Raw genomic sequence first — 20533 nt, forward strand, 5'->3', positions numbered from 1 at the left:
CAGATAGAAATGTATGATTCAGACTAGAGACCTTCGGCCCTTGGGACTGATATATTGGTTTCAGCGTGCGATACGGATTTTGCCATGTATTAAACCTAATATATTGATTGTCATTTGAATATTCACTAAGTGCTAATGTCTTCAATTTCTTTTTAAGCTTTGTTCTACTATTGGCAGTAGTTATGCTGTTAAAAATGAGTTTTATAAGAACTGCTTCGATATTAAAATATGGCATTTAAACGGAATAAAAGTTGAATTTTAAACCACTGATCTGTTTTGAAAACCATACTACTCAACATGTTCATAAGTTCATAATTCAGTAAACTGTAAACATTTATGGAAACTTCTTATTAAGTATGACCCTTTATGTACTCAGTCAACCTTTTCAATCGATCTAGAAATTTTTTGAACAAATTTAAAATGTATTTATCAATGTTATAAAGAACACGTGTCTTTGTTGTGACATTTGCCACAATACTAGATATACCGGTTTGAAGGTATTCTCTATAGAGTAATGAGTATTTCACGAGCTAATATAAGCGGGAAGAATTGTAACGGTAAATCTATGTGTAGTTATTTTGTCATTCGACGCTTGCATTTCGGACAGTTAAGTCTGGTCATTTGACCCCACCCACCCACCCACTTTTATGTTGTCAATATTGAAAATTGATGTATTCATGCTTATGATTGATGTGGATGTTTTTTTAAGATTATACGTGCTTGAAAAGATTGTTAACAAAGATATTTCTTTTGTAGATTGTGTATAATTGGAAAATGATTTGTTGAACATGTTGAAGCAGCGGCTACGGGCGTGCAGACAAATATTGTAAATAAATGAATAAATATGCTTAACTGTACTGTTCAGGCGAGCTGATATCCCAAACAGCATGTGCGAACAAAAAGTCCTGAAGTTTTGAAACTTTAATTAACGATGGTTTCGATTTTTTCTGTTTAATAAGGGAGCAATAGAGGGTCCGTTAACATGTTAAAAACACCTCGATTTTTGTTAACAAAAAATGCAAAAATGCTGATAAGTTAATACAGTGGGTTGAAAACAGTTAACAGTTTAAATTTATCTCAGATAACAGTTGGCAAGATCTTGAAAAAGGCCAAAACAGGTAAACATAAAACGGTATTGCCCCCCTCCCCACTTTAATGATTCATACAAATACCCTGAAATGACCTCAAACATTTACAAATGTTTTCAACCAGACTAATTGCTCTCAATGTACTTGAACGGAATACTCTCATGATTTATGCTTTTAAAATATCTGCTAGAGACATTAATGTGGTCATAACTTTAATTTAGAAAATAGAAAATCTAAACGATCTCTTAATTGTGTTGTTATGCCCCATTATGTTTTCTGGTCTGTGCGTCCGTTCGTTCGTTCGTTTTCCGTCCGTTCGTCCGTCTGTCCTGCTTCAGGTTAAAGTTTCTGGTCGAGGTTGTTTTGATGAAGTTGAAGTCCAATCAATCTGAAACTGAATAAACATTCAAGTTCCCTATAATATGATCTTTCTAATTTAATGCCAGTTAGAGATTTTATCCGATTTTCACGGTCCACTGAACATAGAAAAGGATAGTACGGATGGGACATCTGTGAACTTGGGACACATTCTTGTTTATCAATATTTCTTTCAGTTAGGATCCATATCGTCTTAGTTTAAAACTTTTTTTGCAAATGACACAAAATCCAGGGAACATTTGCAATGCTGGGGTCAATTCCTAAATCACATCAGAGTGGTTATTCTAAATACATACAATACCAGTGCCAATAAATGCTACAACAGTAAGACCTGTGTACTTGGTAACTTTTTAGTTTTTTGTGATATATAAATCCCTTGCAACTCACAGTCTCTTTTTTTTTTAAATGTGTCTGTCTGCTTTGTATCGATCTGGTGAGTTAAAACCCTTTTCAATTTCCCGAGACGAAAGTTGCGGAAAGCGAGACAAAGGGGACGCTTTACCAGTGACGGCATCAACATGATCAACAATTGTTTAGTTTTCTGTTTAAGTTAGTTTGATAGGAACTACTACTTGTGATAGATCAATGATAATATGTATGAAGTTGCATAACTATCAGTTCATATTTGTTTGATTACTCTGTCGAAACAGTGTTCCCTAGGTCATGGTCCAGTGAGTTTGAATTAATCAGCAATTCCCAATGTTACTTTTCCTGCTAAAGTCCGTTTGGTAAGAAAATCGTTTGATAGATTTTTTTATATATAGATGCATTACTATCAGTACATTTTTTTCAATGTTAAGTTTTGTCCTTGAATTTTATTAATAGGAACTACTACATGTATATACTTACAATAAACAACGATATTTTCTATAGTTACATTGCTGTATGTACAATTTAGTTTGTCGACTGTTGCCATTTCCTGCCTATTGGATCATGGTCAAGTGACTGAATTGATTTCATCTAAGCTAGCTCATGGTATAAGCGAACATCTATCAACATTCTTTGAAAGCAATGCGCTATCTATTGTTTTCTTGTTCAAGTGAATCGTCATTTTTTACGTATATCGACTAGCTACTGTAAATTCAGAAATAATTGTGAGGTTTTTATGTCTTGGAATAATGTGTCTTTGGGAGTATGGCAACAATTAGGACTTGAATTCTGATATCTGATACTTTTCTGTATGCACCTGTTCATAACAACGCAATAGTCAATCTTATATGTTTGTCTATTATTTTCAAAATTGCAATTATAAATTCACACAATATAATTTTCTAATTTTACAGTACTGGATAGGTGTGTGTCAACTGAAATATCATTTTTTTCTTCCAGACATAGTATAGTGTTATTAAACATGGTTTGTTGTACCAGGAGAAAATAAAACAGACTTAGATACTATCTCTAAGCTAATGATTTTTCTGCATTTATAAGTTGCATAAGATATGCTTAATTCATTCATAATAAAAGACAGCATGTTACTAGGGGAGACAATAAAATACACATCCAATGTCTATTGCAAGCCAAAGTGGACAAAAAAGAGCTATTTTTTAATGTTAAAAAATCATTTTCTAATATTAAAAAATAGCTCTTTTTGTCCACTTTGGCTCGCCATAAATGTCCAAGCTTTGCTTACAAGAATCTGACAACACTATATGTACAACTATCCTTTCTAGAAATTATTACATCAACTGATGAAAGTTCAGTTTTCAAATTTTTTGACAGTATTTATCATTATGGCAAAACCATAGAATTCCAAAACAACATGTAGAAAGGAGTATTGTCAGATCCTTGTAGGCTAATAACAGGGCCTACATTTGAATCAGACAGTGCTAGAATATCAATATATCTGCATTATATGTGAAACTACACAAATACAAGAAAACATGTATAATGATTTCAAAGTTTTATTCTCATCACATGTGTAAAATATAACAATCATACATTATTGTCCTGAAATCAGCCAATGAAGGTTTTATTTAAGTAATTTTATCTCTCATTTATAAATTACATTCAAGATAAAAAGAGGGAATACCTTAAACAGACCTTTCAAGATGTCTGCTCTACATCAATAACATATTTGCCATGCTTTATCAACTTTTTCAGCTTTCTTAGGTGATACATATGATAAGAAAATGTATTTAGAACATTATTTGTGCTGACAAAAAAAATCTTTGAAAAAGCAAAATAAGGCTGTTGTATATATTTCTTAAATTCATTGTTCACCTCTAAATAATATTAAATTTTGAATATCTGATTTGAGATCAATCATTTTATTGTAATCTTAGTTCCTCTTTCTCAAGATGAATTGAACAAAACTATTGACAGATTTTTTCTAATTTATCAAATGCTTACATTTTGAATACCTTTAATTATTTGATATAAGTTCAATGTATCATACATTCCTTTATTGAAACACTATAGGATTAAGTTAATATTGTAAGATTGAAATTTAGACAATAACCCTGATTAGTTATTAGATAATCAAATATTTGCTGTATATGTATATAATGTTATCTTGATATCTTAAAGGATAAAATTAAGCTTAAAAAAAATAAAAAAAATAGAACAATTACAGTAAAAGGGTGAGACAACTCCATACCTGCTACCTACCAATGAAAATGTAAGAAAATCAGATTCACTAAATCTTTAAAAATAAGTATTGATTCAGTTTCTGATTTACCATTATTCAATTTGTAGTTTAAATTTAAAATTTGCACTTTTCTAAGAAATGAAATACTATATGATGACAAAATATCTAAAATTCCACTCTAAACTTAGTGTAAAGATTATCAGATTTAAAATGTATTCATGAACATATAATTTCACAAAATTAGGATAAATGGCCAAACAAATATATATAGAGTGTCAGATATACATGTATGTACAAATTAAATCTTGTCCAAGAATATGCATAAAAATATGGTAAAATTATCATCTTCAAAACATGTAAAAACCTAGTATTATATGTTTATATGGTATCATCGTTTTTATACTAAAACATCCACATTTTAAAAAACTTCATAAAACCACATGTACATACTAACTTTCATTTCACACACCCATGTTTTCTATAATTATCTCCCTTTTTCAACCATGCAATCTTTCATTCATTTACCAACAATTCACTGTTTCAGAATCTTATTATTTAATCTTGGTAAGCATACACCAAATGTGATTGGTTGACAATGAATATACATCAAAAGCTACAAAAAATATTTTTATGTTGTTGTAAAATAGTGAAATTACCCATAATACTTGAGAATCTTCAACAGTGAATTCAACATCTATTATCCTCAATCAAATACAGTGTAACCTGTGTTATCTGACACACTGGGGGAAAAGAAAAAAAGGTTGGATAAATCAGAGTGTCAGAATACTCATTCTTTTTTTTCTGTAAGGATAATAGATATAGGAAGATGTGGTGTGAGTGCCATTGAGACAACTCTCCATCCAAATAACAATTTAAAAATTAAACTATAAGCATATTTTCAGATCATGAAAATGTGTCTGTTAAATCAGGTTGTTGGAATACTCAGGTGTCAGATTAGGCAGGTTGCACTGTAACTATTTTTCTGGTAGTCAAAACATCTCTCACACTCATTCATTTATCACATGTCAACTCTCCCAAAAATGGTGATTGTAAAATATCACAGACATTAAAAAAATCAAATCTTAACCAGGTTTTTTTCAAATTAATTAAGAGGGTAGAACTAGGATAAGGGAAATGACTCTTTAAATCATTTTTACTTTTGTGTCAACCATTTTCTCAAATAGATTCTAGGTTTCTAGGTTACATAGATTATTTTAGATCTGTTTCAGGTAAGGGCTTAAAATACATTAAGAAACTTGACTTTTACAAACGCATAAATGATTTAAAGATTTATCTCCCTCAACCAATATCTACTTTAAAAGTCTAAATACTTATATATGTACAAGTAAAACTTAACAAAATAAAAAAGAAATAACAATTGTGTTTTCTCTGTTATCTTAAAGAGTCAAAGTTCCACATTACATTTTTGACATTACAAATATTTGTTTTGGTTTTGTCTGACAAAGGAGTTCATTCATAATACAGCTTCAGGTACGCCAGTTTTCTATGATATTTCTGTTCCTCTTTTGTACTGTACAACTGAAAAAACAAAGACAAAATATACACTCTTATTTTAGATGAAATTAAGTTTCACCCCTTTTTTAAGACTCTATTGGTTGACTTGAAATATAAAAGATTAAATATGCATATTAAACAAATTTCAATTGAAATAAAAATTAAAATATCTAAAACGAAATGTAAAAATTCAACATTCTTATCATTTATGTTAAATTGAGTGGTTGTCATCAAGGAAAAATTCTCCAATTTTTATTATCACTTAATGAATTTCACGGATAAAAATGTAAAATTAAATATTGATAAATATGGTAATAACGAATTCTGTCATCAATATTAGGATTTATGGTTTGAATGAGTTTTTACAAATAAGATCAGTCTGTGCCAAACTGTTTCAGAGAAATTTGATTTTTTTCCCTCTATATTCCAACCAAATGATTTTTGGATCAGACAGAGTTTTGGATACACTGTAGGATATGAAAATCAACTATTGATGCTGTCAAAGGGGGGATAACTCTTCTTTAACTTAAACTTCTTTTAAAACATTTTATAGAGCACTGTATTTTTACCTTATCTGTATTTTTGTTGATTGTACTCTGTACGGTAATTGAAGGCATTAAGATGGGTGTTCCACCAAAGGATTGATGCCACTGTACTTTTCTGTTTTTTGGTATTTCATGTTCATATGTTCCAGCCCTGTAGATGTAAAATTGAATTCATAACACATTTTAAGATAATGATATAAATCATGACAAACTAACACATAAGAATAAGTCATCTGTAAGTGTTACTTGTTTACCATGTATAACTTAAATCATAATTCCCTAAAAAGAAAATCATCTAATCATACACAGTTTAACCAAGGTTAAAATTTGATAAACATACTACATACAGGTCATTGAAGTATTAAATTGGACAATACAATCTCAAACTGACTGAAAGGAACTTTTAAGTGAAAGGTCGCAGTATACATTTATATATATTCATTATCTCTTGAAAATGTGTTTAATTTATCATTTTATGACGGCTTTACGTGAAGCATATTTTCTCAATTTTCTCTTCATTGCAAATTTACTAAAATTATAATTTAAGTGTTCAAGGTGGTAATAACACAAAAGGGAGATAACTCTGTAAAATCAATGTTTTAATCACATTGTATTGTTTAGGAAATATTTAGCTTCTCAAAAACTAAAATTGATGTTTGTCAAACTGCTGTACATCCAATGAAATGTTTCAGAGAAAGTGTGTGGTTCAAGTTTTTTGAAATTTTTATATTTTTATCAAAAGGTTAAAGTAAGTATTTTGTTAAAATTTTATGAATATTAAACGAGTCAAATTAATTTTCAAGGTGTTTGGTACCAAGAAGTCTATAAATTTAAGGAGGAAAAATTACACATAAAAATCTGTTCTAATTTACCTACCCTGGTAATACATCTACAATATCTCTTTTGTATATTGGGAATCTGTCTGCTCCGACTAAAAATGGTTTATTATCTGTTTCAAATGTTTGAAGATCTGTGTTGTTCTTCTGGTAGCTTGTTGGACAAGGTGTTCTAAACTACAAAAAATACATAAACCTAACTTACAATGTATCAAAAAGTTCAATATAGATGGGTCAAAATCTTCAATTGTTTTTACATAGGCGGTAATGGTAACGTTTTTAAATGTAGCTCAGTCCATATTGGATATGTACAATGTATGATAGGTTTTAAGTTGTGACATTTTCACATATGAGGTTAAATTTTCGGGGTACGAAGTGAGATTACTTTTTCCGTAAATTAGCATACCCCAAACATCCTTTTGTGATGCGGCTGCTTGTGGTAAAATATCCCCTTTTTAACACAAGCAGTTCTTTGAAAATTTAATACTTTGAACACATTTAATAGCTCCTTAGTTTTTACACATTTATTCTATGCTCCTCTACTTTCCTTAGTCTAAATCACAACAAATGGTTAAGTTCAGTCATTTGAAAAAAATAGAAATAATGTCCAATATGTTACACATGACTTTTGAGTTCCTTATTTTGAGGCGCATTAGGGATGTTGTCCCAGATATAATAATATAATAAAAATAAAATAATCAACACTTTAAGGAGAGACAATGTTCAGAAGATGATGATGATGCCATGATGACCACAAGAAGGAGGAAGATGACAGATGACCATGATGATAATGAAAGGCTGTTTTAATATTAAGGTCCAATTAAATGCAATTTTTCATTTTTTGTTTTTTTAACATGGAATTGTCAGTTTCTTTCAAGAGTTAGAATATTATCCTTTTTTGTTTTCTTTAGAAGATATTAACCTCTCTGTTCTAACACCAGCAGAAATAGAGCAAAAATTTACAAAATACTACTTAATGGCATTGATTAAGTTACCATTAAGTTAACAGTAAATCAATCAATACCATGTATGGTGGCCATTTTCAGTTAATCTGCATGTACCTTTTCTAATAAAAAAAATTTTGATTATCAAAAAAAAAATTCCAGACATGAAATGATTTTTTTTTGTTTTAGAACAAGAATTACATGTAGTTAAATTTTCAAAGGTATTATATTTTTTCAATGTTTATGCTTATTTTAACAAACTCATGGGATCAGAGACTGAGGTCTTTTTAAGTATTTTTTTTCCATGGTGAGTCCAGCAGTCAGAAGATGCAATTCAATATATATTAATATAGTTTCAGTCAGAATGATACAATAGAGCAAGGAAATTACACAAAATTCTGATTATTTTTTTACTTTTTGATATTAAATGATGATATATGTGCTCAGTTCATACACATATTTACAATTCTAATGCATCTTGGGAATCACAAAATTTAAAAAAAAGATGAGTCCAGACTGATTTTGGTAAGTCCTAGCCTTGAAGTCATAAAACTTTTGAGTCTTTTTGTACTCATACTCCAAAATCAACCAATCAAAATGTTGGATTTCATGCTTCAAGCATGATTTTTGTGCTCCAAGCATTGAGGACTCACCTTTAGTGAGAACCCTGAAACTTACCACAAAATCTCTGCGTATCCTAGGTCCTGTTCTAGCTCCCATAGAATAACCTTTGTTGCTTAAAAGCTTTGTGTCTACTTGGTAAATAAAATTGGTTTTCTACAATCAAAAATGACAATTTTTAAAACATTTACAAAATTTCAATCAAGGGATATTAGCTACTGACTAGAGTACTGTAGAGTCTTTACAATATAAGTTGAAATTATTAAAATAATGTTTTTCTTGTGTTTTACTAATTTATTAGAACTTAAATTATTTAATACTAATAGCCTCATAGTTGATACTTTTTTGACATGTTTGCACTAAAAGCACTGTTCTTTCTGTTTTTAATTTGCTTTTTTTCATTTTAAACTGTTGGTTTGGTTCAACTACATGTATCTCAAGTAGTTAGTGTGATTTCCAAAATATCAATGATACATTTTTGACATGCCATATTAACCCTTACCATGCGGTACCCGTCTTTTGACGGGCGGACCCTAATAACCGTTATTTGGCTCTAATGGCGTTCCATACTTTTAGAAGTCCACTTTATGATACTTATTTTAAAAGTTATGCATGTTCCGTCAATCTGAGGCAATCCATATTCACGTTTCTCATGTATAAGTAGCATTTTGAGCACAAATACGGACTTGGAAAATTGAAATTGGCTAAAACTCGGTTTTCTGGAGGGGTAGGCTTCACATCTGTATCTTACACAAGAAGTTCAGAGGCATAAAACTGGCAAAGATAGTGCAAACCCACAGCCATATAACTACTGATCATTATTATTATTGAAATACGCATAGGAAACAACTACTTCCGGTTTTGGGTCCATCCGAAGTAAAAAATCGACAAAAATCGGGAAATTCGGTATTTTGGGTCCAAATGACCTTCTGTAGACCAATGAATCAACATCAGATTCACTCCGACCTAACAACTGTTGGGGTCTATTTGTTCACAAGGGTCCACTCTACACGCAGGCTACAGCTGGATACCTTAACCAGCAACCCTGGGTCTTCTGGGTCAAGAGAAGGGGTGAAAAATCGGCAAAATTGACGTTTTTTGCACCTGTTGACCCACTTTGGGGCAAATTCCCATCAAAAAAAGAAGATAACTCTGTAAAGTCAACTAAATGTTTTAATTACGTTGTGTTGTTAAAGGAATATTAAGCTTCTAAATGATCAAAATTGGGGTTTGTCAAACTGCTATATAACCAGTGTAATTTTTAAGACAAAACGGTTGGTTCAAAATTTTTATATTTTTGTAAAAGAGTAAAAGTAAATACTTTGACAAAATTTTATGAAAATTAAATGAGCCAAATGAATTTTAGTGAAAGTGTTGGGTACCACCTTAAGCTTTAATTGCAATTAAAAAAAAATTGGAAATAAATATGAATACAAATCATATGTTACTCAGTCACATACAAATGCACGATAATTCAACAATAGATCACTCACTTTAATTTTCATGTACATTAGAATTTAAAAGAAATGCATGAATAATATTTCCTTAACTATTGCAGAAGTGGTACAGTTCATTTCTGTAATAACAATTTTTCTGAATATTAAGTTTAATTACAACTTCAAAGGTAAGCATACAGGACCAAAGAAATCTGAGGTTAAACTTACTAATTCAGTTAAATATCTTTGATGATACAGAAGAATCAAGCAAAGTTAAAAACATGATGAGTCTTTTGTAGACAAAACACCCTTCTGGCGTAAATACGTAATCCTGGTATAATCTACGATGAGTTTATTTACACTTACATCTTCGTTCTCATAACAACCAGGGCCTCGATGTGGTGCTCCTCTTAAAGGTGCTATTTCATTCCCAAACCGATTCCGAGGCATTTTGATTGGGAACAGCTCCCTATCCAGAGTTGTCATAAACGAAATTTTCGATGGTTTTTTGTCCACTAAAATATATAAAATCAAATTCACAAGTTTTGTCCAATAAAATATAAAATCTAATTCTCAAGTTTAAGAAATAGATGTCTGTAATGTTGATTTGCATGAAAATTTTACTTTTTTCAGTTTACTTTTTTTTTATTATCAATATTAAAAAATGCATGTTAACAAATGACAGAAAGACAGATATTGTAGTGAACTATAGTCCTTGAAAGGCATGTGGTAATTGTAAAAATATATAAAAAGTTATCCTTGATTATTGTCATTAACCAACTCATTTTCGCAACATAGAGAAAATAATTTGAACATATAAACTCAATGTGAAATATGTTAAACATAGATCTTCTCTTATATTTATACATTTACATCAATAAAATCATAACATCATGAAAATAAATCGCTGTGATTCGAGACAGATAGAACATTCCACAAAAATAAGTTGGTTTACAATATTTTTTGTTTATTTGAATATTTCTTTACATTTTTAGAACAATTTGACATTTAAGTCAATGCTTACTATAGATTTTGAAAGGAATGGGTGTCTGTGATAATATGACATTGATTTGCATGCAAAGTTTCTGCAAAATTATGTACTTTCTTCAATAGAGAATTAATCTGTTGACATATAATGGATGTCTGTGAAATCTTTTTATGGTGTTGATTTGCATGCAAAGTCTTCTTCGCAATGGATAATTCTATCATTGAATCTGTCCATGCATGCCTGCAATACACCTTTCACTATTTGTCCACAATTACTGGACATCACAGACAGGTTCCCATAAAATTTTGACATCATAATACAAAATATCTGACGCCTCAATGGAAAAGTGATTGTCGTATGACGTCAATTTAATATAGTTTAAACAGGCAGATTCTAGGTGAGGGACAGATTTCCAAATAGCAATTAGGTGTATACATCTTGTAAGAAAATAGATGTTAATTATAACTGTACATGTATGTGATGTTGATTTGCATGCAAAATTTACTTCTTCTTTTTCTTTTAAGGATGTACCCAACACCTTCACTAAAATTAATTTGGCTCGTTTAATTTTCATAAAATTTTGACAAAGTATTGACTTCGACGCTTTAATTTTTTGACAAAAATATAAAAATTTCAAAAAATTTTAACCAACCATTTTATCAGAAAAATTACACTGGTTATATAGCAGTTTGACAGGCAATAATTTTGATCATTGAGAAGCTTAATATTCCCTAAAACAACACAACGTAATTAAAACGTAAAGCTGAGTTATCTCCCTGTAGTGTTAGGTACCACCTTAAGCTTCTAGCAATCCTTCAATTATTAAAGTCTAGGGTCTGGTTTTTTTTTAACTAGGGTCGGTCGGGTAACTGGAACCACACATATATTTTAATTTGGTCTAACATTTGTATATTAATTCTGAAATTACATATAAATTTTCAGATTTACTCCAACAAATAGAGATGTATTTACATGTCACACTCACAGATTCATGATTTTTCATTCATGCTTTACATTTTCTTATCTTCATATTGCCTATCAAAAACTATTTTCATATACATGTATGTAAGATTTGTAATCAGCAAGTAAGCATATATATGAATCACTCTAGTAAACGCTAAGTAATCTAAAAGTAATCATGATTACACCTGTTTTTTGCAATGTAATCAATTACAATATGATTACTTGTAATCAGAAATGACATGATTACTGATAACACTGCAAAATGTAATCGGTTACAGCTGATTCAAAAAGAGAAATGACACTGAGCTTGCTTGCAAAATTTTGACGCCATGCGACAATCACTCATTGCATGATAAAGACATCACATTTGTTTTTTAATTGTGATACAATAATTTGTTGGAAATTTGTGATCTTAGGATATCTTAGGGTGACAAATTTGCATAAAAGTCAAAATAAGGGTCTTGAAAACAGGTTCATAATTTGGCATTGCATTTTTACTGCCTGTCAACATTCTTCGTATAATTCATCCGTTTATTTGTTACCTTCCATGTTTAATGGTTGTTTTGAACACCAGATTAGTGCTGATATATCAATAAAATCGTGGTTTCTTATGTGATTCTTCTTTATCTTATTATTTGCTAAGTACTGGCATCAATGTTGCTATGCAAATGCGCATGACCGTTATTCTTTTTCCGTTTTTTAATTGTCGTAAATTAGACGGAGTGCGGCAGATGTCGCAACATTATTATTATTCGCAGTTAAGAAAAAAAAAAGATCATTCAAAATAGAATAAAGATCAAAGCAAAAAGTAAGTTCCTATATACATCATATTTTTAGCAAAATCTTCATTTCTTGTCTATCGAGGTTCTGTTTCCTCTCCTCCTCTTTATCTGTTTATCTTCTATAAAGATGATAATTTAGTCTTTGCAAGAAAGTTGCCGGCATGTATCTGTATTTTTATGTCTGATGTTATATGCTATCATAATTATTGGTTCTATTTGTAGGATGCTAGACTGAATAAAAATTCAATTTGGCATACATAAGTTCACATACAAACAAATGTTAATGCAACAGATAAAATAGAGAATCAATGGAAATGGGAATGTGTCAAAGAGACAACAACCCGACCATGATACAAGTCTACAAAGCGTTGAATGGTTTATATGACATCGACTGGATGAGCCTATTTACTTTGGCACCATCTAAGAATACTAGAGGTCACTTATTAAAACTTTTTAAAAAACAGTGTAAGACCACACATAGACTATTTATAATACTTTTTCAATTAGAGTAGTGGATCAGTGGAATAACCTGTCAGATTTAACGGTGACGGCAAAGACTTTGAATAATTTTAAGTCTGCATTAAATGGCGAAAATTGGAACCTATATAAATTCATATGTTCGTGTTAATTGTTTCAGCTGTGCACACCTAAATATAAGTATTTTTTGATAAGTTTAATATATTATATATATAAATACATGAAATATATTATTATGAGATGAGAAATCATATACGACAATCCAAGATGAGGGGTCAGTAGAAGCCTTTGGCTTATGTAACGACTCGAAGATAAAGGTATAAAGGTATAAAACAGACAACAGCAGAAGGTCACCAATAGGTCTTCAATGCAACAAGAAACTCCTGCACCCTATGGCGTCCTTCAGCTGGACCCTTAACAAATATCTATACTAGTACAGTGATAATGGATGCAATACTAAACTCCAAATTATATACCCATTGGTGGCCTTCGGCTGTTGTCTGCTCTATTGTCGGGTTGTTTAGCTTTGACACATTCCCCATTTCCTTTCTCAATTTTATTTACTTAGAACAGAGGCTTCAAACAGTCAAAAGACAAAAGTCTAAACAGTAAAAGAAAAAAATATAGTGGTAGACAACATTGTCAATAATTAAGGCTTTCGATACAGTTTGTCCATGAACCAAATTGACTGTACATGTATGTCATTTTGGCCAAGGATTTGTATACTAGTGTCACTATCCTTGTTTGGCTAAACAACAGAGCTCCAGATAAGCTGCGTATTTGCGTGATCACGCAATACAAATAATAGAAAACCCAATGCAATTGTCCATTGAAGGGTTCAACAACCCAATTAATTCAACGGAAAACCCAATAATATGCCAAAACCATGAGTTCTCAACCCTTTTATTGGCTAGCATTTGCGTTATTTACCCTTATCTGTTTACAGTCGTCGCGTAAACTATTTTTATAATATTTATAATTGGAAATTTCCTGTCGTTCTAAAAATAGATCCCTGCATCAAGTAACTGAAATGGGTCCCTGTTTGAGTTTTCCGTTGCTCAATAGGTACACGTGTTTTTGTAAACATTTCGATCTTCTCGGCGTTTATCTGGTGCAACAAAATTGGTACCGTTGATTTTATTACTACCACTGGGTCGATGCCTCTGCTGGTGGACTATTAGTCCCCGAGGGTATCACCAGCCCAGTAGCCAGTACTTCGGTACTGGCATGAAAATACGGATTTTTTTGTTATTAAAATTTGCTGTTACAAAATATTATAAATTATTATAAATTAAGGAATGTATCTCCCTCGTGCAAAGCTCTGATTCCTTTCACAAATTGGGCTATACTTTTTGGACCTTTTGGATTATAGCTCTTCATCTTTTATATAAGCTTTGGATTTCAAATATTTTGGCCACGAGCATCACTGAAGAGACATGTATTGTCGAAATGCGCATCTGGTGCAACAAAATTGGTACCGTTGATTTTATTTTCCAATTAGCGGGTGTCATATTATTTTCGCATTGCTCGGGATTTATCATAACATACATTGAAATAAAACGAAAGTGAATGTCCGGTAAAAATATTGAATAGAAGCATGTTTTCGGCTTCTTTTGAAAAGCTGAGGGAAAGTTATGATGATAACAAGACTCAGCCAGTGTTTTAAGGAAACGTCCATCGAACGCACGGGCGTGTGTGCGTACCATAACGAGAACATCGCTAATAAACACAGAATTTCATCAAAAACGAAATCAGTTGGAAAAAGTGAAAGGCCAAATCAATTACGAAATGATAAAGCATCAGAAACCAAAGGTTCTAAATAAAAGTCAACTAAACCCAGATTTATGTAAATTGAATAAAACAAAATCATTCAAGTGTAAGAGTTTATATACTATTTTTTATTCATTTTATGGTTAGAATTGATGCCGGAATATACAAACCATGCACACAGGCACTGGTCTCAGAATTTATTATATAAACTTTAAGGTATAAGACGAGTGCCTGTGAATACACATATCCGTTTTTGTGAGAAAATACAAAACTGGCAAAAGTATTGAAATGGGACACAATTCAAACCTACAATTGCTCCTCAGTGAATAAACCAAATAAAACAGCTAGCAAATAACCCTCACCATACATGTAACTCTAAACCAAATAAAACAGTTAAAAAAAGAAAGAAACATATAGATGGGAAAAAAAGGGGTTGATATTGCCTAAATATTTCAATATTGTACATGTGTCGATGAAAAAACCCAATACATTAAGGAGCTCGGTGGTGAAAAACCCAATTTGATATTAACCTGACGGGTGAATTGAAATTGATAATGCAATTAAAAAACTTTATCACCCAATTATATAAGAAAATGGTGGGTAAAAACCCCAATTTGTGAATTCTTATCTGGAGCTCTGACTAAACACCAATTTTGGGGTTGGTTGTGTTGGTCCATTCCACATTTTTATGCCCCCGCCATAGGCATAACAAAAGGTAGCTGCGTAGCTGTAGCTCATACATGTCATTATGTTATTTTCAGATTAATATACCTTAAACGACAAAGTTATTTTTCATTTACCCTGTGTATATAATGAAAATCGTTTTTTTTTCAAAAGTGATTATTTTCTAAGGGTTATTAAGTATTTCACGGTGGTGTCTTGCCATGGCTTTGTTTGGACTTGTTTGTTTACTTTTTGGCCTTGATTGTTTGTCCCTAATATTTTATAAACTATGTATTTGCATTGAGGTATCGCAGATCAAATTTATTCGTTTATAGTGTGTTAATTTACCTTTTTTGATTGAGTTAAGCCTTCCAATTGATATTTTATCATGTGTTTTTCTATGTTGTGATGTTATGTACTATTGTTTCAGAAAAAGGAAGAAGGTTTGGTACCATTAAAACGTTTAATCCCGCTGCAAATGTTTGCACCTGTCCTAAGTCAGGAATCTGATGTACAGTAGTTGTCGTTTGTTTATAGATATAGGAAGATGTGGTGTGAGTGCCAATGAGACAACTCTCCATCCAACATGTCCAAATAACAATTTAAAAAGTAAACCATTATAGGTTAAAGTACGGCCTTCAACACGGAGCCTTGGCTCACACTGAACAACAAGCTATAAAGGGCCCCAAAATTACTAGTGTAAAACCATTGTTCCTGTTATTTACACGTGTTTCTCGTTTCTCGTTTTTTATATAGATTAGACCGTTGGTTTTTCCGTTTGAATGGTTTTACACTAGTAATTTTGGGGCCCTTTATAGCTTGTGTGGGGTGAGCCAAGGATCCGTGTTGAAGGCTGTACATTGACCTATAATGGTTTACTTTTATAAATTGTTATTTGGATGGAGAGTTGTCTCATTGGCACTCACACCTTATCTTCCTATATCATGTATATCTATTTGCAGACTGGCATATATATTGACAAGCTACATTTGTACATGTATGCATGTATGCATGGACAATAAACAATAAATTTTTGGGAAATAAGTGCAATCTAAACCTTGGTCGCAATTCGTAACATTTTGAAATAGGAAAAATCCGTAGCTCTATGGTCTGCAAATAGTAAAAAAATAAAACACTTGTTTGCCTGTGTGCTTTCATGCCAATCTGGCCCCATACTAAAAATGATTCCGTGCCAATATTTTTTTTATATTGAGAATAAAAAAAGATTTATTTATGAAATTTACAGTCAGGGGTACTACTTGCACAAGTAATATTCTTTTCTTGAAGAAGCAATTTAAAAGTAATAATATACTTATAGAAGTACATTTTTTGGTATGTTCATTTTTTTCCTTGCTTTTGTATTGTATGCCTTTAAAATCGTCACAAGACAATGAACTTTATTTCAGATGTCTGGGAGATCGTCAGAAGAAGTATTACTGATTGTAAACCATGTCAAAAATAAAAAAACCGAAGGAAACTTGTACATGATGGGGGAACGAGTTGGGTGGATGCAAGGTAGCAAAAGTAACTTCACCTACAGTTACTTATACTCAGATATCAAAGGTGAGAAAATTTGAGTTACCATTCGAATACTTTACTAATTACTGGTTATCTTAGTCATTTACCTGCATTCAGACATCAAGCCTCAAAGATTAGATAGCTCAAGCTGTCATCCAGCATTTTGTGTCCAGGCACTTAATTTTCTATAGGAAGGCAGGCTTTAGTAGTCCTCTATAAATAATATACATGTATGCATGTAAATTTTAAAATAAATGAACAGAATGAGATCTTCATTGTTAAAAACAGTATGGTTACCAATAGCTACTTGCTTCTTCATCATTTGGTCTTTTAGTCTTATTGGCAATCATACATCATTATCTTGTTTTCATAGAATGAACAAATAAGTTATCAAATAAAAAATGAAATATTTTATTATTATCAAATAAAAATAAAACATGTAAAATATTTTATTATATTTTTTCAGCTCAGAAAATTTCACCAGATACTAAAGAGAAAGTACAATTACAGTTAAATATGCATGATGGAAGTGCGAACACATTCCACTTCAACAATCCTAAAGGGCGGGAAGCAGCAGTAAAGGACAGGGATACAGTCAAAGAACTCTTATTACAACTGTTACCTAAATTTAAACGAAAACTCAACAGTGAGCTGGAAGAGAAAAATAGGTTTTTATTTTTTATTTAAAAGTAGATATAATCATGATAATCTTCATCTTGTTGTAATGCCTCTACTCCATGTGAGATTGAATCCCATCTGAATTGACTAGAATTGTCAGATTGTCAGTTTTCCTATCGAAGGTTGTGGTTTTCTCCAGGCACTCTGGCTTCCTCCACCAATCCAAACTTTAGGCTATTTTGTGGCGGCCAGTTTTGATTGGCCGCCACAAAATAGCCTAAATGCAGTGCTTAAAAGTGGCGTTACAACACCAAAAATCAATCAATCTACTCCATGTGGAAATAGCTAGGTTTCATCCTGAACTTCTATATTCAACTGGTTACACATTTTTCTTCCATATATAATCGAATAGGCATGAAGAAGCATCAGTGAAGAAAACGGATACAGTCAAAGTGCCATTGTCATGATTGTTACAATTGTTAAAGAAACAATTAAAACAATGTTGACATAACAAATTTGTAAATTTGCACCATAGTTATCTTAGATAATGAACAAATACAAAGAACTACTTTAGGCAAACAAAGGCAACTACTGCATGTACTGGCAAGGTTTAAGAATTGGGATTGGCACATTATCTTGTGATAGGGTTCAACTATTGTACAGAGAAAAAGACATTTTTGTATGCCACTATCAGAGACAATGAGTGTCACAATTGAGGGAGCTTCTTAAATTTAGAAGGGTTAAATGACCATAACAAATGAAAACAACAATTCAACACTGTAACATCATTTTATTTGTTGACCATAACAGATGGATTTGGCTTATTTTTTAGGGAACTGTTAGGTTATATAGGGTTTTTGCCCCTTTAACCATGTTAAAGGATTTAGTTCTTTTACATTCTTGGATTTCAAATATTCCACTTTGAACATTCATCATGAATGTAAATCCAGAAAAGCGCTTTGAACATAATTTTGTTTAATGATAATAAGTGTACAGTTCCGGGGTATATCAAAATATATAAATATATACTGTAAATTCAGAAATTATTGCGAGTTTTTTATTATTGCTAAAAATGCGACAGAGTTGTAAAAGCAATAATTAAAACTCGCATTTTGAAATATTTAATATGAATTAAACAGGATTTTTCTCAAAACTTGTAAAAATTAAAATCGCATTTAAGTCTAAAATGACAAAATCGTAATAATAAATGCACGCAATAATTTTGAATTTACAGTAAATGAATCAGCAATCTATTAATCAGTGCCAGTATAGACTATGCTTGTTCATAAAATATTGTTACTTTTCATACAGATGTTGCAATTAATTTTATAGATTACTACAGGATAACCCAGAAATATTTCAGTTATATAAGGATTTAGTGGTCAGTGGAGTTATGAGTTCTGATGAATTCTGGGCTCAAAGAGCTGAGGTATGTATAAAAAAAAATGTGTTTTTCATCTTACACTTTTACAGACCAACCATAGTCATGATAGTGCTGTTTGGAAATATGTTTACATCTAGTGCAAAAGAGGGTTTTATGCCCCACATGCCCCAGTGACCTCTGGGTAAGAAGGCTAACCTTGGCCAGTCCATTTGTACGTTCATGAATAGGTTTCTGTTCTCTAACTTTAGTTTGCCTCTACCAAATATTATAAATCTTTTTCACAATACTTATCTTCACCAAACAGACCAAATTCAAATTTGGTTGTTTCATCATTCTTCATTGTTCTTTGGTCATTTGGTTATGTCCTTTTATAAATGGAAAAATTAAAAAAAAATCTGTTTCCCCACTCATACTTAAGTGTGCCACAACCAAATGTTATGAAACTTATACAAAATGCTTTTCACCACCAAAAAAGAATGAGTTCGAATTCGGTTTGCATCAGATTTACCATTCTTGTGTTATGCCCCTTTTTATTGTTTTATGTTAGGTTTCAATTAGTACATTGACTCTTCCATATTTAAAAGTGGACACATGGTCACACTATTCTTTTATTCAATTAATTAGATACTGTGTCTACCCTTCCCTGGCAATACTGTGGATTCATTTACTTTCGTGGGTATCAATTTTCGTTGATTGAAGAAAACTTGCATTTTCATGGGTCTTTGATTTTGTGGTTTGGCCAATCTCTGCACACAAAACCTATTAAAAAATTTCATTCATTGAACTTTTGTATTCATGGTTCACATGTAGCCACAAAACCCTTAAGAACCCTTGAACATTGGTATCATATGAATTATTATGAATCCACAGTCATATGACAATGCTCTATTCTTCATTCTGTTTTAAAGACCTTTGTTACCCTTTTGTTTTGTTGTAATGATACACATGATACATGCTGGTTCATTCAAAAATTTAAAGGCTTACATTTCATTGGCTGATGAAATAATTATATGAACAGAAAGTATGGAAAGTAGACCAGTTTTGTCAGATTGTTGTAAGCAAAGGGTAAAACAGGCTCTGTATTTCGATTGAGAGCGATAATATGGCATGTATGGTCAGCAGTTAATATTTTTTAAGTTTACTTCTATTTTTAGATGCAGTCAAAGTCAACTTCTACAAAATCAGAAGGAAATCAGGTGGTAGGAGTGTCGGCTGCTTTTCTGGTAAGTTTTTAAACAGTCAATTTTTCATGCAGGTTTTTATTAGTAATTTTTATGTCACTTGTACAAAACTTAGCTGTCAACTCTTTCACTCTTCAAACAGGTGAAATATCTGTATGTAATGATATTTAATACTGTTTGCTAAAATGTCTAAAAATGAAACCATATATATCAACTTATTTGTTTATTGATTAAAACAT

General features: G+C 31.4%; 2 protein-coding genes across 2 annotated transcripts in view; one reads left to right on the forward strand and one right to left on the reverse strand.

The window, feature by feature from the left end:
- Positions 1-3351: 3351 nt before the first annotated feature.
- Positions 3352-12588, reverse strand: LOC134701640 (ciliary microtubule-associated protein 3-like). The gene is made up of 6 exons (XM_063562773.1): positions 12444-12588; positions 10317-10465; positions 8572-8670; positions 6990-7126; positions 6138-6264; positions 3352-5592 (listed from the first exon to the last, which is right to left on the reverse strand). Exons 1-6 carry the CDS (start codon positions 12448-12450, stop codon positions 5524-5526), a joined length of 588 nt encoding a protein of 195 aa, XP_063418843.1. The 5' UTR covers positions 12451-12588; the 3' UTR covers positions 3352-5523.
- Positions 12589-12606: 18 nt separating this feature from the next.
- LOC134701641 (general transcription factor IIH subunit 1-like) overlaps positions 12607-20533 on the forward strand; it is a 32510-nt gene continuing 24583 nt past the window's right edge. Inside the window, exons 1-5 of the mRNA XM_063562774.1 lie at positions 12607-12709; positions 17000-17156; positions 17578-17779; positions 19062-19158; positions 20268-20336. Coding sequence (XP_063418844.1) covers positions 17000-17156; positions 17578-17779; positions 19062-19158; positions 20268-20336 — 525 coding nt within the window. The 5' untranslated portion in view covers positions 12607-12709. The remainder of the gene's footprint in view (positions 12710-16999; positions 17157-17577; positions 17780-19061; positions 19159-20267; positions 20337-20533) is intronic.

This window comes from Mytilus trossulus, unplaced genomic scaffold (genome assembly GCF_036588685.1).
Source record: "Mytilus trossulus isolate FHL-02 unplaced genomic scaffold, PNRI_Mtr1.1.1.hap1 h1tg000247l__unscaffolded, whole genome shotgun sequence".
Lineage (NCBI taxonomy): Eukaryota > Metazoa > Mollusca > Bivalvia > Mytilida > Mytilidae > Mytilus > Mytilus trossulus.